Source organism: Lonchura striata, chromosome 15 (genome assembly GCF_046129695.1).
Source record: "Lonchura striata isolate bLonStr1 chromosome 15, bLonStr1.mat, whole genome shotgun sequence".
NCBI lineage: Eukaryota > Metazoa > Chordata > Aves > Passeriformes > Estrildidae > Lonchura > Lonchura striata.
This window is the reverse complement of record NC_134617.1, coordinates 19,758,812-19,783,575: the sequence shown is the minus strand read 5'-3', so window position 1 is coordinate 19,783,575 and position 24,764 is coordinate 19,758,812. Positions and strand designations below refer to the sequence as shown.

Below are 24,764 nucleotides of genomic sequence, written 5' to 3'. Positions count from 1 at the left end.
ACACAACTTTGCCAATACCGCCTGTGCCGGAAGCAAATGGAAAGAGAACTGGGGTGTGAAAACCCAAGGTTGTTTATTTACATAAGAAAAGCAATGAAAACACAGAACCCATTTACTTTTGTAAGAATATTTTGTAATAACAACAATTTATAGAATGTATATACCTAAGAACATATCTAACAACAATATTTGAAATGTATTTACAGAAGACAAAATGAAGCTTAAAACCTATATGCCAAAAACAACCACAAACTCTAAAATCTATGTACAAAAGGGTGCCATTTCTGTCCGGGATCTCCATCAGTCCGGGAAGAAAAGCAGGTGCCATGGTCACTCCAGTCAGGCACAGAGGGCTCTTCCGTGTGTCCCCAGGCTGGCACAGCGGGACTCTGCTGCCAGAGCTGAGGCTGGCTGGGTCTGGGGGCTGGGCCCCAGGCACTGCCATGGGGCTTGTGTGGCCCCAAGCAAGCACAGGACAGGCTGGGCATGGCCAGCAGAACCCAAGGCACTGGGTACCACGTGCCTGAGCAGGGATCACCCAGCCCAGCCCTGCCCCAGCCTGGCCGCAGGGAACCCACTGTGCCTGTGGGGACCACATGCTTGTCCTGCTGCTGGCATCACTCTTCATCCCAGGACCATGGCCTCCTCTTCATCTTTTTCATCAATGTCCATCTCCTCGGTGTACTCTTCCATTTCCACGTCCATCTCCTCATCCTCATCAACCTCCATCTCTTCCTCTCCAGTCCATCTCCATCCACCTCTATCTCCTCCTCCGTATCCATTTCTGTGTCCACCTCCATCTCTTCCTCTCCTCTCTTTTCTCCCTCCACTTCCATCTTCTCCTCTCTATCAGTCTGTCTGTCCACCTCCATCTTGTCCTCTCTGCCTGACAAAGCCTGCAGAGGTAGCAAAACCTCAGAGTGGGGTCCATGTCCCACCCTATCCCTCCAGAACTCCAGCCCACACCCGGGCAGCTGGGGGGATCCACCTCCATGGAATGGCACCGTACCTTCCTCAGGACAAATGTGAGCATCCTGCAGGGATGGATGACACAATCCAGGCCTTAGGCAGCTTTGGAGACTGATGAGATTAGGTCTCGGGGGCAGGAACAAGAAGGTTGACAGGAGCAGCAGGAGCAGCGTGCAGCATGTGCTGAGCCCAGGGCCAGCGGTTGTGTTGTGCTGCTTGCTGGCTGCTGGCAGTTCCAGATGGGACATGGATTGTGACATGACCATTGAGCTAGAGAGCCTTTGGTTCCATGCTTAGCAACATTCCCCCAGACCATGGTGCTCAGAGGCTTGTTCCCAAGGATGGGGCATCCACCGCCTGGGCCAGTGCCTCGGCACCCTCAGTGGAAGAGATCAGCTTCCTCACATCCAACTTCAATCAGCCTCCTGCAGCTGAAAGCCGTCCCCCTTGTCCTGTTGCCACAGGCCCTGTGGAACACCCTGTCCCTGTCTTTCTTGTGGAACCCTTGCAGTCCTGCAGGCCTCCCCAGGGACTCCTCTTTCCTGGCTGAGCATCCCCGGCCCACGTGGACAGCAGGCAGTGTGATCAGTGGGAGTCCAGGCTGGAGTCAAATGGCATCAGGAACTGAGAGATGGAAGCTTTAGGCCCAGGTTTGCCTCTCAAAGTACAAAATTAATAAGAGTGGAGGGCAAGATGGTGGGACACTGCTTCTGCTCTAATTGGTGAATATAGTCTCTGTTTTTTACTTTTTTTCTCTCATGCCATTGCAGTTTTGGCTGTTTGAAAGGAAGCTTGGCACAATATCCATTGTCTTCTCCATTTTGAATCACCGAGCAGAGTCTGGGCAAGCTGATGTTGCAGAGCAAATCCTGCAAATGTACTGGTGATCCTGAGCCTGGAGAATGCAGTTAAACCCAGCCAAAAGTAATTTCTGGAAAGTCAAGCCTGGTGTACATTCTCTTGACTTTGGCTATGCCAACTTCACCTGAGTCTTATGAAAAAGCAAACAAAAGACTCAAACCAAAACAGACAAAACCCAGAAACAAACCCTTGCAAACCAATCAAAGAGACTAAAACAACCCAAATAAAATGAAAGGGAATGAAGAGTTAGTATTACTTTTGAGTTCATCACAGCAGGTAAATGGCTGCTTTCCTCGGGATCACCATAAAAAGCCACAGATAAGAGCTGCTCCAAAATACACCCAACAGGAGAACCATCAAAGTGATACATAGCAACTCTGGGGGCAGCTCCCCATGAAGGTGAGGGATGAGCACACAGTGGTACAGCTCCAGCCTTCCCCACCCTGCAGGCTGCTCTTTGCTCCTGATGTAAGAGCTTTGCAGGACTGTGGCCCCTCTCGGTGCACTATAAATCATTCCCACAGCTCTCACTTGAGCCACTGGCATCTCCAGAGCGAGATCCAGGCACAATCCTACTGCCTGCTGAGCGTCTCTGGGAGATCCTGAGCATCTTCCTGCCTAGAGCCACAAAAGAGCTCAGGCTCTGCCTGAACTGGGTTTTCAGGGGAGGTTTGCATATCCCTGCAAGATGTGCTCATCCTTCATCAGGCTGTGCCCAGCCTGGACCAGGGCAGGTTGGATGCCACATGGGATCCATCCTTTGCCCTGCTATGTGATCCTCCATGCAGTAGGGATAAAAAGCCCAGCACTGGGGAACCCCAGGTTCTGCAGCAGTGATAGTTTTGGGAGAAACACGGAGCTGTGCATGGCCAGCTTGAAGTCTGCACTTCTGTGAGCACCAGGCCGGCTGTGCCATTCCTGAAATTTCTGGCTGGCCTTGGCCAAGTGGGGCTCTCACCTGGCTTGCAATCCGTGGGGTGTTGCAGATGATAGATAGATATGATTGTTCTCTCAGCTAGCCAGATGTCACTTCTGCCCTTGGATGAATCCTGGAGTGAAATGTACTGTTCCATGCCACCCCCCAAAAGATTGTGCCTCAACCCGCACCTCTGTACCTGCCTTTAATGCATCAGCATCTGTAACCCCATTGGCCCATGCCTTGTCCCTGCCCATCTAGGAACCCCTGAAAAGGGAGCTGCAAGGGGCCATGCGGTCTCTTGGACTTCCTCCCTCTCTTGGACTTCCTCCCCTCTTGACCCTGTCCTCCCCTCTTGGGACTTCCTCCCCTCCTCCCCTCCTAGGCTTCCCCTCTCCTACCGTTTGTCTCTCCCCTCCCCCGTCCTCTTAAGCCTGGCCTCGTACTACGATAGCACGAGGCTCAGACCTTCCTACACCCCCAATGAACCTCTTTCCCCAAGAGCAAGCGTCAGAGATCTCTGCCTCCCTCCACCCACACCGTGCAGGAACATAATCTTCCCACAGTGGGGCTCTGTGCTTTCCTTCCTATGGAAAAGAACAGCCCTTCTCCTGCAGGTGCCAATGGCCATATTGGGATTTCACCTCCAACTCTGCCTGTTGCGACATACTGAAGGAGATTTTTGGCTGGAAACATTTCATGTGTGGGGAAGAAGGGGCAGGTCCAGCCTTGCCCTGCCCTGGAACCCCAGCCCTGCCCTGCCCTGGAACCCCAATCCTCCCAGAGCCTCTATCCCAGCCCAGCAGTGTCTGCCAGTCCCTGGCACAGCACAGGCAATGCTCCACAGCCACCTCTGGAGCCCCAGCCCAGCTCCTGAGTGACCAAATGACCCCAGGTCCCACTTGGGGGAAGGGCTCAAGAAGACCAAGGGGTATTTAAGGCTGACCACAAGGCAAGCACACATCTTGACCCTACCTCCTCTTGGAATTTCCAGCTGAACACTGGTGGAATCCAGGAGTTGGTAGCTGTATGAGAGCTTCTCTGTATCTATTTTGTCTTTCTCTCTTTCTGTGTCTTCATATTGTACTTCTCTCCTCTTGAACATTTTGATTAACTTAAAATAGAACAGGCTTAAAGTTGGTGAAGATAAATCAAGACCCTTTGTGGCTGACAATCCATCAGACTCTGTCCCTACCCCCACCCCACCATTTCCTCCATCCAAGCCCTGGCACTCAGAGCAGCCTTGTGCAAATCTGAGCTCCCTCCAGCCCAGTCTGCACCTGCAGGTTTCAGCTCCTTGGCTCCAACTCCCACCTGCTTTCCTTGGAGAAGGAGCTGCCCCAGACACACAGGGATGTTAATTTCTTGCCAGCCAACAAAGCCAAGGGAAGGCACAGCTCCATCAAATGCAAAAGTCATTCCTCTGCTGGCTATTAAATCCACTGTGCACAGCAGGCAGTCTCAGAGCAATGAAAAACACCTTCTGTGCCTAGCACAGATCCCAAGGTCCCCCCAAACCCTCCCTGCCCCAATTCTGCCCAGATTTTCTCTTTGTACACACGAGTCACAAGCTGAAGTCAGGAGCTCCCTCCATGGCCAGAGGGAGGAAAAGAGGGAAAGTAGATGAAGAGCTCTCCTGTGCAGAGCCAAGGTCCAAGTGCCCCTGCAGTGGGAACCACAACTCATCAGGTTTGTGTCCTTTGGGCTCAGGGATGGTGACACTCAGAGGCACAGAAAGGTTTCTTGCCAACAAACATAAGTTGAACATTGGAACAGTTTAATAACTATCGCAGCTCTTCCGTCAGCTCTCTGTGATGTCCCAGCATCTGACATGTCCCCATCCCCAAGGGATTTCTGTACAGGAACAGTTTTAGACAGAGATATAAGAAAATGTAATTCTGTGATAGATATAAACCTAAGTAAGTTGTTGACTAATGTGATATTTATTTGAAATTTGGAAAGAAACTTTCAAGCTCACAGCATGTAACCAATCAGTTGAGAGGCCCTCCAACGACCAGAGAGCACCTAGAGGAAGAAATCTGGGAGTAACAGGAAGGACATAGATTCAGCTGATCTAGTGAAGAGATGTCCTTAGACATGGCCATTTTAAAAGGAGAATGGGAAACACCTGAAGGAAGAGGGAGATGATGTAATAAACAAAATATTGGTGACTCAAGTAGACAGGAAGTTCGGTATTTCTGTTCCTTCACCCATCAGCACGCTTCCAGGAAATTTCTGTTCCTGAAGGGAAAACTTTGCTCTTCCTTAAAATCAGTGATGTGACCCAGATAAAAAAAATGTCCTTGTATAACATGAAATGTACAAGTATTAAAACCTGTGCCCCTTTCCAGGCAGACATCAGTTGTTTGTCCATGAACAGGCATTGCCACTTGTGCCCTGAGGTGCCGACCTGGGATTGGATCTCTCAGAGAGGAGCTGAGGGAGAGCAGAGCACCTTGCAAGCTGCAGGTCCCTGCCAGCCCCTCAGAACTCCTGTGCCATCAACATCTGCTCTGCTCCAGTCTGGAACAGGACCCAGCGCGGTGCCAGGATCATCAGAGAGCTGAGGTGTGTACTGGAATTCCATGCCCTCCCTATGGTGCAGCAGCCCTGCATTTCCCTGCTCCAGCCTTGGTCTCCAGCACAGCCATGGAGGCTCTTTGGGCTCCTGAGTGTTCCTGCAGCCCCCAAGGGCAGCTGAGCTCTGCCTTTGGCACAGGCAGCCCTGGCCAGCGCAGGCCATGCTCAGCAATTCCTTGTCTGTGCCCGGCCTTGCTGCCACCCCGGCAGCGGCTGCATGGCCCCTCGGTGGCCCTGTGCTGGCCCAGCCATGGTGCCACAGCCCCTGTGCAGCCCAGCCCAGGACAGGAGCATTGCGGCTGGGAACGGTCCCTGTGCCGTGGGGCCCTGGGCAGCCTTGGGGCTCTGTGCCCCATGGCCTCCCTGCTGGGCAGCCTCTGCCAGCTCCTGCCGAGCCCGTGGCACCTGTGGGGCTGCACAGACAGCCCTGCCTGGGCTCTGCCAGCCTCTGGGCCAGCAGAGAGGCGGCCAGGGCTGGCCATGGCCGGGAACAGGCCCTGAGCCCCGCAGGAGGATGGAGCTGGGCCACAGCCAAACTCAGCCCAGGGCAGAGCTGGGCTCAGCAGCCAGGGCTGCCCAGGGCTGGCACAGACAGAGGCTGGCGCTGACAAATGTCCTGGGCCCCTCCCTGCTGTGTCCATGCCCCAAGGGCACAGAGCAGCCTTCTCGCTCGGGCTCTTGCCTGTTTTCAATGCCTGCCCAGGCGCTGGCCCTGCCCCACAAGGCCTGGGCTGAGTCCTGCCCCTGCCCGCTCAGCCAGGCTGAGATGGACACTGATGGTTTCTGTGCCAGGCTCTCCCAGCCCAGCCCAGCTCCCTGCCAGCTCTGCCAGCTGCCCTGAGCTCTGGGCAGCACCAAGGGCCTCTCCCCAGCACAGCCCAGCCGGCTCTGGCCCCACAGCTCTGCTCAGGCCAGGCTGCTCTGGGCACTGCCCCACGGCCTCAGCCCCTGCCAAGGGCACAGCAGCAGCTGCAGCTCAGCCAGGACTCTGCCCTGTTATAAATTGTGACACGGCAATTTGAAGTGTCTTAATTCAATAAAGCAATTTTATTTAAAACAGCAAGCGAGTAAGGCAGGCAAAGCACAGCGCTGGGCGGCCGGGGAGTCTCCTGCTCCACCAACGGCGCGCAAAAATGTTCTGTCCCAACCTTCCTTTTATCCCCCCCCCTTCTCCTTGCAGGCGTGACTCTCCAGATGTAGTCTGAGTCTGGTCGTTGTGATAGCTTCTAAGTCTCTTCTTTTGAGATGCAGCAAGCAGACCAGATACACACACCCAGGACTCTAATCTCAACCTCCTTATCACCTTGTAAGCAAATAAGCATTTCAAAGACACACCAGTACATTCTTATGCAAACCAAGGTAATCGAGCATATCACAGTGAACAAATGATCTTCCACTTATCTCAATTCCCCCCTTTTTCTTGTTCATCTTTATTTTGTTCACTGAATCTTTGTAACTCTTGGTGACTTAGTATTAGGGTCTCATCTACATCGTGTATGGGTTCATATTTTGCCCTAATGAGCATTAAATGTGCTGCCTCTAAGCGTCCCTTCACTATTTTTATTGCCTTATTGAAGATGCATGGCCCAAAGGTCAGTCCCAATATTATCAGTATCAGAGGTCCTGCAAGGGTGGATAACAAGGTAGTTAACCAAGGAGATTGAGTGAACCATGATTCATACCAACTTTGCTGTGCCTCTCTTTCCCTCTTTCTCTGCTCTAATCTTCTCCTTAATTCTGCCATGGTGTCTGTAACAACTCCAGTATGATCAGCGTATGCACAGCATTCCTCCTTCAGGGCTACACACAATCCCCCTTGTTGTAATAATAGCAAGTCTAAACCCCTTCTGTTCTGTAACACCACCTCAGATAGGGACCTTAATGATTTTACCAATCCATCGATGGCCTGCTCAATTTTACTCAGATCTTCATCTACTGAAATTCTTAATGCTTTAAATTCCTTTTGTTGATTTACTAGGGATGCCACCCCAGTTCCAGCTCCTTATAACTGGTGAATCCTCCCATCTTCCTAAAGTCCACTTGAAAGGTTCATGAGTTGTTACTTACGCAGTATTACAAGATATACAAAGGAAAATCACAAGCAGTAAGCAAATGGCATGTGGGGTCTGGTTTCTCACACTGCAACAATTATACCCTTGTGACTTCTTTCCCTCTATTAGCTGGTTATCACCAAAATACCCTTGAGCCCAAAAACTATTTTTGCCTTTGTTACTCCCAGTCCCGGGGTAGTTCCGCAAATATTGCTTGCGTATTCCATCCTGAGGGCTCCTTCCTCCACAGCTGTTTACTCCTCTGCCTCGCCCGTCGACTCGGGTGCTTCGAGCCACAGGGTGTACCATCTTCTCGGCAGCAAGAGTATTCTTCAGGAGGGGATTTATGCCCTCTAGTGCCTTGCCGCATGCAATAAGAACGCCAATTCTGATCTTTTACCTCTGGTGCGGTACAACTGACCCCTTTTAGGTCTTTCCTACAAAGGCCTTCTATGATCTCTGCCACAAATGGGCTCGGCTCGTTTGTATGGTAGCAGTAATAGTCTGGGTGAATGCCCTTTGAGAAAATTTCCCACCACTCTTTAGATTCCAATCGGATTTCCCCTCTAGTCACTTTACAGGTCAGTACCCAAGCTGTAATCTCTCTTTGTACGTTCCAACAGGAATTGCAAGTTCCTCATGGAGGATACCCTCTGTTGCAATGTGACCACCACCGTTCCCCACACACCTTACAGATATAGCATACAAAAGGATAGCAATTACAATTTTGATTTTTACACTTTACTCTAACACTTGAATTACTAATTAGTCCACTATCTAAGTAATATAAGTCTGATGTGTATTCAATCTGATAAGAGTCCATTAGTTTCTCTGTAACTTCAATTTCAGGTTCCCGGGAGGACTGGTTACTTGCCACACAGTGTTGTTAACTGGTCCTTTTACTCGACTGGCATGTGTCCATCCTCTTTCTGCAGTCCGAATTGCAGTTTCTGTAGTGAGTAACACAAGATAAGGACCTTCCCATTGTGGGGTTAGTGTAGATTCTTTCCAGGATTTTATTAACACATAGTGTCCTGGATGTATTTTATGTATTTTTAAATCTAAAGGGGGTCTTTGCGTAATGATTCCTTTTTCCCAAAGTTCATTGCGGCGTTTCATTAAGGCAATAATATATGAGGTTATTTTATAGTCCTTCAACCGGGGGTGATCTCGGGGTTCCTCCAAATCATATGGCATCCCGTATAGCATTTCAAAAGAGGAAATCCCAACATCTGCTCTGGGTCTTGTTCTTATGTACAATAGGGCTAAAGGGAGACACTTGACCCATGTCAATTTTGTTTCTATTATTAATTTGGTTAATTGCTTTTTTAGTTCCCCATTCATTCTTTCCACTCTTCCCGAACTTTGGGGATGCCATGGGGTATGGTATTCCCACTTAATTCCCAGAGCATGTGAGATATCCTCAGTTATTTTGGACACAAAGTGGGGTCCCCTATCAGAATCTATTGTTTCTACTATCCCATATCTAGGGATTATTTCTTCTAATAATATTCTGACCACTGTCTGAGCAGTAGTCCGAGTAGTGGGGTAAGCTTCTACAAAATGGGTGAGATGATCTACTATTACTAACAAATATTTATATCTACCCACTTTAGGCAATTCAGTGAAGTCTATTTGTATTTTGGCAAAAGGCCTGTGAGCTAATTCCCTTCCTCCCATGGGCCTTTCCCTAAGATGTTTTCTGTTTACTTTTTGACAGATCAGACAATCTCCCACTACTCTTTTAGCCAAATCATAGATTCCAATACTCATATATTTAGTGGCAAATTGATCTACTAATGCCTGAGTTCCCCAATGAGTCTGGTCCTGCAATCTTTGCAAAATTTCTGAGGCCTTGCTTTTAGGTAAAACAGTTCTCCCATCTGGGAGCTTCCATTGCCCTTCAGACCCCTCCTCAATTCCCATCTTTTGTAATTTTTCCTTTTCTTGAGTGGTAAAACTATATATTTGCCATTTTTCTTTGGGGGAGTCCACAGATACAGTGTCGCTCTGCCCCATGTCCCCCCGAGTTCGTAGGGCTGCTTTCTTGGCTTCTTGGTCAGCTAAATTATTTCCCCTGTTTCTAAAGTCCAATCCTCTCTGGTGTCCCCTTAAGTGGACCACAGCAATTTGAGCCGGGCCCCTTAAGGCATTTAAAACTTGGACAATTAGCTCTTGATGAATTAGATCTTTTCCCTGTGAGTTTATAAGTCCCCTCTCTTCCCAAATTTTTCCAAATGTGTGCACTACCCCATATGCATATTTAGAGTCTGTGTATATTGTTCCAATTTTTCCTTTTAATAACCTTAAAGCCCTGAGTACTGCATATAATTCACAAACTTGTGCAGACCAGGAGTTACTTAGTGGTCCGGATTCAATTGCCTTTAAATCTTTTTCCCCAATTATAGCATATCCTGACTTTCTTTTCCCTTCTACAACCCGAGGAGAACCATCTACAAACAATCGCTCCCCTTCGTCCAATTCTTCCTCTTCCAGATCGGGTCTAATTTTTGTTTGACTTTCAATAGTTTGAAAACAGTCATGTGCTAACTTTTCATCACAGGGTTTCCCATACAAAAATTGGGCAGGATTTTGCGAGGTAACCACTTCAAGTGACAAATTGGGGGAATCAATTAAAATACCTTCATACTTCAGAAGCCTAGAATCTGTAATCCATTTATCAGCTTTCTGTTGTAAGATTCCTCTGATATTATGTGGGGATAACACTTTCAATTTTCCATTAAAAGTTATTTTATGAGCCTCTTCTACCAAAAGGGCAGCGGCTACTATAGCCTGCAAGCATGTAGGCCATCCTCTGCTCACCGGATCCAGTAATTTAGATAAATATGCTACAGGCTTCTTTTTATCCGCCCATTCTTGGGTTAAAACCCCGTATGCTGTTCCTCCCTCCGTATTAACAAACAAATAGAAGGGTCTTTTTAAATCAGGTAGGCTGAGGACTGGTGCGTTTACCAAATTATTCTGGAGCTCCTGGAGTCGCTGATCATCCGTGGGGCTCCATTTCATTAGGCTATCTTGGCTTAATTTATCATAGAGGAATCTGACCTTCTGACTGTAATTTTCAATCCATTGTCTGCAATATCCAATTAACCCCAGTAGCTGACGAACTTGCCTTTTATTTCTGGGGGCTGGAATCGAGAGGATTCCTTTTACTCTTTCAGGATCAATCTTCTTTATCCCTCCACTTAAATAATGCCCCAAATACTTCACCTCCTCCTCTACAAACTGTAATTTAGATTTGGATACTTTTAGTCCTTTTAGGCTTAGGAAGTTTAGTAATTTAATACTTTCATGCCTCACTGTTTCTTCTCCTGTCCCAGCAATAAGCAAATCATCCACATACTGAATCAGGGTTGTCCCTTCATCTACTTTATATTCCTGAAGAATTTGTTCCAAAGCTTGGCCAAATAAGTTAGGTGAATCCGTGAATCCCTGCGGCAAAACCGTCCACCTTAATTGCTGCCGCCGGTGTGTTGCCGGATCCTCCCATTCAAATGCAAAATAATCCCTACTTTTCTCATCCAGGGGGCATGCCCAAAAGGCATCCTTTAGATCAATAACACTATACCATCGATTTTCAGGTCCCAGACGGCTCAACAAAGTATATGGATTTGCAACTACTGGAAACCGGGCCAAAGTCCTCTTATTTATTTCTCTTAAATCGTGCACCAATCTGTAGGACCCATCTGACTTTTTTACAGGCAGGATGGGAGTATTGAAGGGAGACATACAGGGCTCTAAAAGCCCTTTTTCCAATAACCTATCTACTTCAGGTTTTAGTCCTAATTTTCCCTCCCTAGGGATAGGGTATTGTTTTATTCTTACGGGTTTGCCAGGATCACTTATTTCCACTGAGAAAGGCTTAATCTGCAATTTCCCCACCGTTTCCGGGGTATACCACACCTCAGGATTAATTTTCTTTTCATCCTCCACCCTTAAAGGGCAGAGCTTTATCTGTAATTCTTTATTTACAACTTCTAAATTAATACCCAATTCTATTATCAGATCTCTCCCTAATAAATTGTAATCTGCTTCAGGTACCAGTAGTAAAGAACCTATACCAAATTTGGAATCAGTTTCTACCATCACATCCTTGATAACAGATACCTCAAAGGGCTCTCCTTTTGCCCCAATTACATGTACAGTGTCAGATGACTTTTTACATCCAAGCGGCAAGGCTTGCACCGTGGATCTTTCAGCCCTGGTATCCACTAAAAATTCCATCTCTTGTTGTTGGGGTCCCACTTTAAGCTTTACCAAGGGCTCCTTAAGATGTTTCTTCCCCAACAAATAGAGCCCTTGACACCCCTAATCTTCCTTAAAGGCCTTCTCATCCGCTATCCGTTGTCTGCATCCCCTCTTCATATGTCCCTTCTTTCCACAGTAGAAGCAGACAATTTCACGACCTCTTTCTTTTCCTTCCCTAGAAATATAACTCTGCTCCCGATTGTCCCTTTGTTCTACATTCCTTGCACGGAAATTAGGGTTAGGCCCTTCCTGCACAACTGCAGCCATAATCCTCGCCTGTCTCTTGAAATTCTCATCCTCCCTTCTCACAAAAACCTTCTGCGCTTCCCTCAAGAGCTCCTCTAATCCTCTAGTCTGCCATCCGTCCAACTTTTCTAGTTTTCTCCTAATATCTACCCATGCATTTGCCACAAACTGCATTTTCAACACCGCCTCTCCCTCCTGGGTATCAGGGTCTATCCCAGAATACAAGCGGAAGGCTTTCCTTAAGCGCTCTAACCATTCCGTGGGATCCTCATCTTTTTTTTGTTGTAATCCAAAAGCCTTCTTCACATTCTGCCCCCGCGGAACTGATTGTTTTATTCCCTGAATGATGATGTTTCGCAAATCACCCATGTGAGTGCGATGCAAGGGATCCTGGTTATTCCACTGGGGATTTTGTAGGGGCCACTTCATATCTGCTAAGGGTCCTTGGTGGTGTTCATCATCCCATATCCTCATACCCGTTTCCCTTATCATCCTCCTTTCCTCTGCCGTGAACAAAATCCTTAGTATTGACTGTAACTCCTCCCATGTGTACACATTGGGCCCCAAAAATTGGTCCAACCGTTCTGCCACTCCTAGAGGATCGTCCAACAAATGTCCCATTTCCTTCTTAAAGTCCCTGACTTGCCCAGAGTCTAAAGGCACAGTTACATAGGCAACCCCTGCTATTTGGGGTGGCTGACCTTCCTGTCCCGCTTGGGGATTCGGGATCATACCAATGCTTTGTTCTCTTAGGGGAAACATCCCCAATTCCTGTTCCTTTTTTCTAGTCTGACTTCTAGTTACCCTACGATTGTTTTCCCTTGTTCCTCCACTCTCTGCCTCATCATCAGAGTCTGAAGGAGCCGTGGGGACCCCGGGGCCAACCGGGTCCGCAGGCAGCTGGGGATATATATTTTGACTAGCAGGGGGTGGGAGTGGAGGAATATATGGAGGAGGAACGTAGGGGGGCATATTATCTTCCTCCTTGTTTTTCTTGTTCTTTTCCCTGGCTGATAAGGCAAATAGTTTTGTCCTTGTCTCCCCAACTGTCCACAGGGAAGCATATTCGCTCTCTTCTGAATCAAAGGCTTCCTTTGAGTTAACATATATATTTAGAGCCTGACAAATCCAATCCTCAAAGGACCCGAATACCGGCCAATACAAATGGTCTCCCCTAATTTGTTTCCCCCCCGACACTTCCATACAATAATGTATCATTTTAACTTTGTCTTTCCCTTTTCTAGATGGGAAAGCATCCCAATTAATTATCATCAAACCCAAGGGGCTATCCCTGGGAATCTGGGGAAGCTTAGCGTGGGTCCCCTCTCCCATGGGACCAGAGGGCTTGCTTTTCCTCTGTCCCATCTTCCGGAGTGCACTCAATTTCTCACACACGTGCTCCCCTGGTTCGTGGCCCAGCCCCTCGCGGGGAATGGAAAACGCACTAATACAGAGTTCGCACTCACTTGGTCTCCACGAGACCTCTCACACACAGCACTCCGGGAAAACCACCCCAAACCGAGCGGGAAACCGGCCTATACTCACGCGTCCTGCGTCTTCGCTGGTTCTTTGTGCACAAAGATTACAGGGGTAACCGGTTCTCCTTTGCCCGTTACTCAATTTAGGTTCGTCGGTGGAGAGTGATCAGAAAGCCTGGGGCAGCCGGGCCGCCATAAGGGCGGGGCGCCTCCCGATCGTCCCGTAGCGACTGATCTACTTCTCCATCCGAGTCACGGCACCAAATTGTTATAAATTGTGACACGGCAATTTGAAGTGTCTTAATTCAATAAAGCAATTTTATTTAAAACAGCAAGCGAGTAAGGCAGGCAAAGCACAGCGCTGGGCGGCCGGGGAGTCTCCTGCTCTACCAACGGCGCGCAAAAATGTTCTGTCCCAACCTTCCTTTTATCCCCCCCCTTCTCCTTGCAGGTGTGACTCTCCAGATGTAGTCTGAGTCTGGTCGTTGTGATAGCTTCTAAGTCTCTTCTTTTGAGATGCAGCAAGCAGACCAGATACACACACCCAGGACTCTAATCTCAACCTCCTTATCACCTTGTAAGCAAATAAGCATTTCAAAGACACACCAGTACATTCTTATGCAAACCAAGGTAATCGAGCATATCACAGTGAACAAATGATCTTCCACTTATCTCATGCCCCACCATGGGGGAAGGGGCTTGGCCAAGGCCAAAGGAGCTCCCTGGCTGCCCTGCTCCCCTCTGCCTGAGGTGCTGAGAGCTCTGCAGCCCCTGCTGCCATCCCATCTGCCCAGGCCAGCACAAGAGCCCCGGCCTTGGGGCCCTCCAGAGTTGCTCCTGCTCCAGGCCCAGGACCCATTCCAGAGCTGGGGCAGCCACAAAGCTGTGCCCATTTCTGCTCATTGCTGCTCTGATGGGGATGCATCCTCAGCCACTTGGAGGTTGCTGATGAAGGCCTTTTCCTTCTTTAGCCCTTCATTCAGGAATTCATTGAAAAATGCTCATTAATATTTTTTCTAAACACCCAAACAACAAAAGCCCATGGGAATAATTTAAGTTTTCAATACTTCTGTGGTTAATTAGACAGATTTCAGAAGTGTATTCAAAGTGAATATATTGTATTGAAAACAATGCAGACATAATTGTTTTGTCCTGTTCTCTTTTCCTGTTCATAGAATGGTATCAGCAATGTCAATTGATATTGACCCCCCAGCACCTTCTCATGCAGTCTGAACAGATATGAAGATCAACACCCTTCATGGCTGACAATCATTAACACTTTGTCCCTACCCCATCCCCACCAATTCCCCCATCCAACTCCTGGCACTCAGAGCAGCTGAGGCATGAAGTCACATCCAGGGGTGTCCCCAGGGCTCAGGGCTGGGGCCAGGTCAGTGAAATCTCTTTATTGCTGATCTGGATGAGGCCATCGAGGGCACCCTCAGTCAGTTCCAGGTGAGCCCAGGCTGGGTGGGAGTGTGGCTGTGCTGGAGGGCAGGAAGCTCTGCAGAGGGATCTGGACAGGCTGGAGCCATGGGCCCAGGACAATGGGATGAGGTTCACCAAGGCCAAGGTCCGGGTCCTGCCCTGGGCTCACAACCTCCCCAAATCCCTGGCTGTGCCCTGCCCCTGATCCCCATAGCCTGTCCTGTTTCCTTTATCCCTGCATTGCCAGGGATTTTCTGGGACAAGGGAGCTCTTCTCTGGGGGTGGAGGGAGGTGCAAGTGCCACCACTGGAATGGGAACCACAACTCATCAGGTTTGTGTCCTTTGGGGTCAGGAACTGGTGAGACTCAGAGGCACAGAAAGTTTCTCTTTATGGCCAACAGACCATGGTTGAACAGGACACAGTTTAATAACAATCATGCTCTTCCCTGAGCTATGTGCAACATCCCAGCAGTGTCTGATGAGTCCACCATCCACAAGTGATTTCCATATTAAAACTGATTTTAGACAAACGTGGTTCTCTGATAGATATAAACACAGTTAAGTTCTTGCATCAGGATGCTCATCCTGGAGTGGGGGGAAAACAGCTCAAACAATTCCTGATGTGCAAAGCTGTCAGTGGTGGATGGAGAAGGGAGGTCTGGCTGCTTTTGGTGTTGAGGAAATGCTGAAACCAGCCTGACTCATTTCATCTCCTCCTGGCCTGGCTGATCTCCCCTCTTTCCCCTTCCACCCATTGGCTTCTGTCTCTCACCAGGCCCCCAGGTGAAGAGCCTGGCTCTGTGTTCTCCATCCCCTCCTCACTGGCACTTCCAGGCTGGGATAAGGAGCCCCTCAGCCTTCCCTGCTCCAGGCTGGACAAGCCCAGCTCCTTCAGCCTCTGCTCACAGTCCTGGGGCTCCAGCCCCACCTTGGAGGCCCTTCCCTGTTTCCTGCCCAGGGGAACCCAACCCAGGCCACAGGGACCTGGATAATCCACATCCTTGATGTCTGGGTCACACAGCCCTGGCCCCTTGTCCCCATGTCAGGCTCTGGGGTGGATCCTGTGTGTCCTGGGTTGTAAGATAAGCTTGTATTCTATTTGCCATCTGTTGAAGGCAAACCTGTTGGACAGGTTTTGTTATCTTTTCCAAGAACCGGTTTTGCTCCTAAGAGGTAATGGTTCGTTAGTGGGCCATTGACTGATTCAATGCAGGGCTGGTAACATAACACCATCCTATTGTGAGATGTTCCACCCAGAGGGGGAAGCCAAGCACTCTTTTATTGGATATAAGGGGGTACCTTTTTGGGGACAGAGCAGCTCTTTACTTTGGGGGATTGCCAGAGAAGCAGCTCTCTTCGGCGGCACTCACAGAGAAGCAGCCGGAGCGCGCTGAGGCGACGGCGGCGGAGCTCGGAGGCAACCCCGGCGCAGAGGAAGACCGGCCCCACTGCCACCAGATCTCCAGAGGAAAACTATACCCTTCAAAAGATCACCGCTGCAGCTGCAATTCATCAACCACTGCAAGGGGATCAATTGTCCCAGCAGGACTGCTACTGGCACCCCGAATCTTCAGGTTCTGGACTTTTTCACTGGTTTTGTTTGTACCGATTGCATTTGCCTTTTTAAATTGTTGTCTAGTTTTCTCCTAGTAAAGAATTGTTATTCCCATTCCCATATCTTTGCCTGAGAGTCTTTTGATTTAAAACTCCTAGTAATTCAGAGGGAGGGGGTTTACCTTCTCCATTGCACAGGGGGCTTTAGCCCTCCTTCGCAGATTCCTGTCTTGTCGAACCTAGACACTGTGGAACATCCTTGGGTGAAGGCTGTGGCTCCAGGGGGACCAGGGGAATACCAGGGGACAGGGACCCCACTGGGCATGAACAGCATTGGACTTGTTGGGAGAAACTGTGAGGGGGAGCTGGGGCAGAGTGACCAACCCAGTGACCTCACAGAGCCCTGCTGGGATGTCACACAGCCCCTCTGGGATGTCAGACCTCTGCCTTGTGATGTTACAGCCCATTCTCTTATGTCACACAGCTGGTCTCTGATGTCACAGCCAACTCTGTGATGTCACAGTCCGCTCTGTGATTTCAGATTCCCATCCTGTGATGTCAAATATTGATCTGTGATGTCACAAAGATGGCCTATGATGTCATAACTCCTTGATGACCTCACAGAAACCACTCTCTGATGTCATGGACCATTCTGTCATAGATCACTCATGTGATGTCATAGCCCACTCTGTGACCTCATGTTACCAGATGATAAATTGTCTCCGCCAGGTGAGCTGACACCTGGAGCTTGTTCTCCAAAACCCCAGGCCGATGGAAACCACACAATGCCCATTGTGGGAGAAGGGGAACTGGAAGTTTACCAGCCTCAGTGTCCTGCCAGCTCAGCCAGGCCCACGGGAACATTGGGGTCCACGACCACCAGGGACCGGTCCAGAGAGACTCCCAGGACAGAAGAACACATGGGTAAAGGGGAGCGGAAATATGTTAATGGATTTGGGGAAATGATTATCAGATGTGTGTTTAGTCCAGGACAATCAATGAATATGTGTGCAAAATACAGAAAATGAACAGAAACTTTCCTGTACTCAGCATGCTTGGCTTTGGGAGGAGCTATCCCCCATGCATCCAGCTGAATAAAGAATGCTGCTTCTTAATGCTGCACTGGTGTTAAGGAGGTTTCTGTTTTACCGAATTTTTGGTAACACTCCACTCCCAAGGAAAGCTCTGTCTCCCGCTGTTCACAAACAGAGAAGGGCTGGTGGCAGATGTGGGGATCAGAGGCTGCCTGGGGCACAGGGACCATGAAATAATCAAGTTTTCAGAAGGAGGGGCAGCAACAAAACTTCCACACTGGAATTAGGAACAGCAGACTTTGGCCGAACTTAGGATGCTGATTTCAGGAGCTCTGAATCACGTACTGATTTTTTTAAAGGGAAACAGCCCTTAAAAACAAAGGGATTCAGGGAGGATGGACACATTTCAGTAAAGTAATCTTAAGGGGGAAGCAGCAGCTGTCCCAGTGTGGCAAAAGATGAACTGGTGACAGAAATGACTGTCCTGACTGCCCACGGAGCTTTTGTGGGAACTCAAGGGAAAAAAGGACCAGTAACTCAGAAAGTGTTTAAGGATGATATTAGGTCATTCAAAAAGACAGGTTGAGAGGTGAAAGCTCAATTAGAACTTAACCTAGCAGCTTCTATAAAATACTAAAAAATGTTTTTATAAAAAATTTATAGCAAAAGGATGGGGAAGGAGAATTTCTATTCTTCATTGGATGCAGTAAAGAATAGAGTAAAATAAGGAAAAGGCTGACCTACTTAACATCATGTTTGTCTCAACTTTCAATATTAGGACAGGTTGTCCTCAGGACAAGTTTTCTCCTGAGCTAGCAGATGGGCACAGAGAGAAGGAAAGGCCCCTGTAATCCAGGAGGAAGCAGCTGCTGACCTGCTGAGCCACTCAGATGCTCACAGGTGGATGGGATGGGATGGAATCCATCCTAGTAGAATGAGGGAGCTGGTGGATGAGCTCCCCAAGCTGCTCCCCATCATTTAGCATCAGTCCTGGCTCACCAGGGAGGTCCCAGAGCACTGGAGGGGCCAGTGTGAGCCCATCCCCAAGAAGGGCTGGAAGGAGGATCTGGGGAACTCCAGGCCTGTCAGCCTGACTTCGGTGCCCGGGAACAGATCACCTTGAGTGCCACCACAGGGCACCCACAGGATGGCCGAGGGGTCAGAGACAGCCAGTGTGGATTTAAGAGGGGCAGGTCCTGCCTGAACAACCTGATCTCCTTTTATAACCAGGTGACCCACCTGTGGATGTGGGAAAGGCTGTGGATGTGTCCATCTGGATTTCAGCAAAGCCTTGGACACTGTTTCTGACAGCATTCCCTGGAAAAGCAGCAGCCCACGGCTTGGGCAGGTTCCCTCCTGGCTGGGAGATGGAAGAGCTGGCTGGAGGCTGGGCCCAGAGAGGGGTGGGGATGGTGCTGCACCCAGCTGGTGTCCAGTCCCTGCTGCTGTCCCCCAGGGATCTGTGTTGGGCCCAGTCCTGTTTAACATCTTCACTGGTGATCTGGGTGAGGGGATCGAGCCCAACATCCCCAAATTTGGAGATGACACCAAGCTGGGTGTTAGTGTGGATCTGCTGGAGGGCAGGACAAGAAGACAGCCTTCAGCTGCAGCAGGGGAGGTTTAGGCTGGACAAGAGGAAGAAGTTCTTCACAGAAAGGGTGAGTGGGCATTAGAATGGGCAGGCCAGGGGGGACGTGGCAGAGTCACTGTCCCTCTCCAGTGGCACTCAGTGGCATGGTCTGGGTGACAAGGCGGTATTAGGGCATTGGTTGGACTTGATGATCTCAAAGGTCTTTTCCAGCCTATTTGATTCTGTCATTGTATGATGATTGGGACACTCTGGGGTCATTGTGACACTGCAGGGCCTCGTGGAACTAAGAGGACCATGGTGACACTGTGCAGCCCCATAGAACCAGGGCTCCATTGAGTGCTCTGGGGCCAAATGGAACCAGGGAGTCCCTGTGACACTGGGTCCTGGTGGAACCACAGAGGCCATTGTGACACTGCAGGGCCTCGTGTGACCAAGGGGTTTCACCCCTGTGACACTGCCAAACCAAGGAGAGCATTGGGAGAGTCCAGGGCCCAGTGGAACCAAGGGGCCCTTCTGACACTGCAGGGCCTCATGGAACCAAGGGGACATTGTGACAATGCAGGACCTTGTGTAACCAAGGGGCCACTGTGACACTCTGGGGCCTCAAGGAATCTGGAGCGCTGTTGTGACACTGTGTGGCCTCGTGGAAACAAGGAGTCCATTGTGACACTGAGGGGACTTGTGGAAGCACAGAGAGCACTGTGACAGTGTGGGACCTCATGTGACCATGGGGCCTTTGTGACACCCTGGGGCCCCATGGAACCAAGGGGCCACTGTGAAACTGCGGCACCAAAGAGAACATTGTGACACTGTGGCGCCCCATGGAACCAAGGAGTCCATTGTCACATTTTGGGGCCCCATGGAACCAAGGACAATTTTGCAGATGACACCAAGCTGGATGTGAGTGTGGATCTGCTGGAGGGCAGGACGGCTCTGCACAGGGCCCTGGACAGGCTGGATCCAGGGCCCAAACCCAACAAGGTGAGGTTTAACAAGTCCAAGTGCCAGGTCCTGCACTTTGGCCACAACAACACTTGCAGTGCTACAGGCTGGGGACAAAGTGGCTGGACAGCAGCCAGGCAGAAAGGGACCTGCAGGGACTGATGGACAGCAGGCTGGACATGAGCCAGCTGTGTGCCCAGGTGGCCAAGAAGGCCAATGGCTCCTGGCCTGGATCAGGAATGATGTGGCCAGCAGGACCAGAGCGGCTGTGCCAGCACAGAACTGCCCCCTGCTCTGCACAGAGACATTGCTGCTGCAGCTCCAGAGGAGGCAACAAAAGGGGCATCTCTGCAGAAAACTCTGATTGGACATAATTTAGCTCCTTTAAAACCGCCAAGAGCACAGCCCCTAATTGACACAGTCTGTGGCCACAGGGAAGGTGGAGGTGAACAAAATGAGAAATGGCCCAAACAATGACATTTCTTTGTGGAAAACATTAAAATGTAAAACAAAGAAAAAGAACCTCCAAATGGAAAAGAACAAGAAGTATCAAAGATGACTTTTATTACAAGTGATTTGCAAAAATTGGCCAGGAGTTTAATGTCCCTGGAAGCATCCAGTCATCAGTCTCCACAGTGCAGCCTTGAGCTCCTGGTTCCTCAGGCTGTAGATGAGGGGGTTCAGGGCTGGAGGCACCACCGAGTACAGAACTGACAGGGCCAGATCCAGGGATGGGGAGAAGATGGAGGGGGGCTTCAGGTAGGCAAATGTGGCAGTGCTGAGGAACAGAGAGACCACGGCCAGCTGAGGGAGGCAGGTGGAAAAAGCTTTGTGCCGTCCCTGCTCTGAGGGGATCCTCAGCACGGCCCTGAAGATCTGCACATAGGAGAAAACAATGAACAGAAAACAACACAACGATAAACTGACAATAACCACAGGAACCCAATGTTCTCTGAGGTAGGATTTGGAGCAGGAGAGCTTGAGGATCTGGGGAACCTCACAGAAGAACTGGTCCAGGTCATTGCCCTGGCACAGGGGCAGGGAAAATGTATTGGCTGTGTGCAGCAGAGCATTGAGAAAGGCACTGGCCCAGGCAGCTGCTGCCATGTGGGCACAAGCTCTGCTGCCCAGGAGGGTCCCGTAGTGCAAGGGTTTGCAGATGGACACGTAGCGGTCGTAGCACATGATGGTCAGGAGGAAATACTCTGCTGAGATGAAGATCAGAAGGAAAAAGAGCTGAGCGGCACATCCTATGTAGGAGATTGTGGTGGTGTCCCAGAGGGAATTGTGCATGGCTTTGGGGACAGTGGTGCAGATGGAGCCCAGGTCGCTGAGGGCCAGGTTGAGCAGGAAGAAGAACATGGGCATGTGCAGGTGGTGGCTGCAGGCTACGGCGCTGATGATGAGGCCATTGCCCAGGAGGGCAGCCAGGGAGATGCCCAGGAAGAGGCAGAAGTGCAGGAGCTGCAGCTGCCGCGTGTCTGCCAGTGCCAGCAGGAGGAAGAGGCTGATGGAGCTGCTGTTGGACATTTGCTCTGGCTGCACATGGGCACCTGTTCATGGAGAAAGGACAGGGACAAGTCAGGAGAGGCTGCTTGGAGCCAAACCTGGGCCATTCCCTGCAGCTTGTCCTGCTGGGACTCACCCACCCTCGTTCCTGCTCTGGGAAAACCTTCACCCAGGTCCCTCCCTGATCTCCGGTTGTGCTGGCTGAGTGTGCCAGGAGCAGCCAGGCCTGTGCATGGGGGCCCTCGAGGAGCCATCCCTGCCCCCCTGCCCTTGGTTTGTGGCCATGTGGCAGAGGGACAAGGCTGGATATTCAGGATTTTTCATGGAAGTTTCTCTTACTGCAGAAAAGCTTGCTAGCATCTGCACTCCCAGGTCTAACGAATGGCAGGAGCTGGTTTAAGGAATTGTTTTCCTACCCACACATCATTCATGGCTCTCTGAGGTCAGAAATCCCCAGCATTCCTGCTGCACTCAGATTTTTACACTGAGAGATGTGAGAGGCAAAGGATTCCCTGTGGCTGAGGGCAGGTGAGGGGCCGCATGGGCTTGTTCCCCCAGCACTGCTCTGTTCAGCCCCCTCTGCTTCCCTGAGCATCTCCCTGGGCCTGGACATCCCCTCCTGAGAGGTGCCTTGTCCCTGCCAGTGCTCACAGAGCCCATCCCACCCTGTGTGGCCTCGGCCCGGCCCTACAGAAACCTGCCTGTGTGCAGGGCCCTGGCTGGGGCAGGCTCTGTGTGCAGCTGGGCAAGGGCAGCTCAGGAGAGCCCTGCTGGGCCCTGCAGAGGTGATGCTGCTGCTGCCCAGGGCTGAGGAGTGGCTGAAGGCCCTTTGGGAGGCTCCCGGCAGAGACACTGACCACCCAAAGTCACAGTTCTGGAGTCTCTGTACATGTTCAAACATTCCTTTGATGATCCTTTCAACTGAGAATGTTCTGTGGTTCTGGGATTACGATTCCTGTTCTGCTTCTCTTATCCCTCTGGTGTCTATAATCAAAAGAGATAAAAAGAATCCTTGCAACAGTGTTAGACCAGTAAAAACCAGACCTTTATTGGAAGATTCCAGGTAGCCCAGGGGCACATCCAGCCCCTGATTTCAACAATTCATTGAGGTTAATTAATTAGGATATCTAACAGGAACATTCAATAGGAGATTCAGTTGCCCCAGTTACATAACCCTGGCTCAATCCATTGGAGTAGGTCTAAAGGCTTCTTTGCCTTCACTTTTTGTTGTGACTGCTCACATTCTGGTCAAAACCTAAAATGCTCTTCTTGTAGGCCTTCTTCCTCATAATAAGACTATACAGTATTTGAGGAATATATTTAGACAGTCAACTTATTCTAGTAAAATCCAAGAGATAGGTAGAAAACATACTAGAGACAGCTAAGGATAACAGTTACATAAGTACAAATTGGTAGTTTAATAGAGCTAATTAAGAGTTTAATAGAGTTATGTAAGGATTATAGATTTATAACTTTATCACACCAATTTACAGACCTACGGATATATGAAAAATGTATACAAAGCAAAATACTTTCTGTCATCACCCCAACTTTCCCATCCTTCTCCAAGCCGGAAATTGAAAACACTCTCAGGAAAACTCTGATCTTTACAGCAATCCCAGGCTTACCTTCTTTGGGAAGTGTCCTCCGGAGCTGTACCCAGGCTGGTCTGGAGCTGGGAGCAGCCCTGCCCCAGCCAGCCCCTCTCAGCAGCAGCACCTGCCCTGCTCAGGGTGGTTCCTTCCCCCCACAGCTCCTGGCCAGCGCTGGGAGCAGCTCCAGGGCTGGCTGAGAGCTGTCCCTGGCAGGCAGCAGAGTCCCTGGCCCAGCACAGCGCCCTGGGCTGCAGGACCCTGCTCTGCAGGACAGCCCTGGGCACCCCTGGCTGCTCTGCACAGGATATGAGCAGAGAATGCACTCACAGGGTCTGTGGGCATTGGGATGTTCCAGCTTTAGGAAATGGCTCCAGGAGCTGCAGCTGCATTGTCCTACAGCCAGAGGTTCCTGTGCCAAGGGCTGGCAGTGATTCTGCCCCAGGCTCTTCTCAGCCCCTTCCCAGCCCTGACTGATTGAAGCTCTCTGTGCCTCTGTGCTTTGCCCGGGCTGGCTGCAGGCAGTGCCCCAGCCCTGCTAGGCTGGGAGAAGAGCTGCTCAGCAAGAGAAATGTGCTTTTGAAGCTCTGCTTGCTTACCAGGATCACCCTCTGTGGCAGGAGCCTGGCCCAGGTCAGCAGCACAGACACAGCACAAGGACTTTAATGACCCTCTGGGGCTTTGTGCTCAGGCCCTGAACATCAGGCCCTGAGAGGGAGCTGCAGAAATCTTTCCAGAACTCCAAGTCAGAATCCAACTCCAAAGTTTCTATGATTTTTAATGGGTCCCAATGAGGGACACAACTGAGAAAGTGTCCCCAGGCCCCAGACAGAGCAGAGAACTGGAGGCACTGATGCCAGGTGGGGACAAAGAGAAGCCAAGTCTTGGTGCCCTGGGGCACAGCAGAGTCTGTGCCACCAAGGGCTGTCAGGAGACACCTTGTCCTGAGGCCCTGGGGCCTCCTGGCACAGCCCCAGCCAGGCTGGGCACTGTCACCCCCTGGTCCTGCCGTCAGCATCCCCCCCTGGCCCACATCCCAGTGGCCTCAAGGATCTGCTGGAAGGAGTCCCTGGGGAGCCTTGGTCAGGAATGGCCCTGGGGGCTCCTTCATGCTCCCAGGGACTGCAGGTTTTTCAAAGGACTTTGGCTTTTGCTTTGGCCTTGCAGTTTCTGCAAGATTTCTGAAATCATGGCCTCCAATATTCTGCTGTAATTAGTCCCTGGAGAGGCTTTGTCAGTAACAACACTCAGTGGGGCCCATTAATGCTTCAAGGTACTTCAGTTCTTTTAAGGTACTTGGTGTTGCCCTTTTGCTACAGACTCTGTGAGAGGTTTTTGCAATCATGGCCCCAATTATCTGCTTTAATGAGTCCCTTGAGAGCTTTGTACTTACACTCAGTGGGGCTCATGAATACTTTGAGATTCTTAACTTTTGCAAGGTACTTTGAGTTTTCCTTTCCACATTGAGAGTTCTTTGTGCCATTTTCAGTCTCTGAGAGGTTTTTGTGCCATCCTGGCCTCCAGTTCTCTCCTCCAAGGACTCCATGAAGAGCCTGTGGTATAGATGCACCTTTGTGGGTCCCATTAAGGCTTTAGACTCCAACCACTTTGGGGTTTTCCTCTGACTTTGACTCTGGGAAAGGTTTGTGCAATCTCCTCTCAGGCCCTGAGGTTCCAGGGCTCAGCTCCAAATGCACCACAGGGCTCATTAGGATCAAGCAAGTCCTGACAAACCATGGCTCT

General features: G+C 50.1%; 1 protein-coding gene across 1 annotated transcript; it reads right to left on the bottom strand.

The window, feature by feature from the left end:
* Positions 1 to 20,451: 20,451 nt before the first annotated feature.
* LOC144247150 (olfactory receptor 14J1-like) lies at positions 20,452 to 21,450 on the bottom strand. The gene has a single exon (XM_077786767.1). It carries the CDS (start codon positions 21,448 to 21,450, stop codon positions 20,518 to 20,520), a length of 933 nt encoding a protein of 310 aa, XP_077642893.1. The 3' UTR covers positions 20,452 to 20,517.
* Positions 21,451 to 24,764: the final 3,314 nt, after the last annotated feature.

Bases quoted from the DNA above. Each gene is read 5' to 3' on its own strand.
- LOC144247150 (XM_077786767.1), bottom strand. From the start codon at position 21,450: ATGTCCAACAGCAGCTCCATCAGCCTCTTCCTCCTGCTGGCACTGGCA.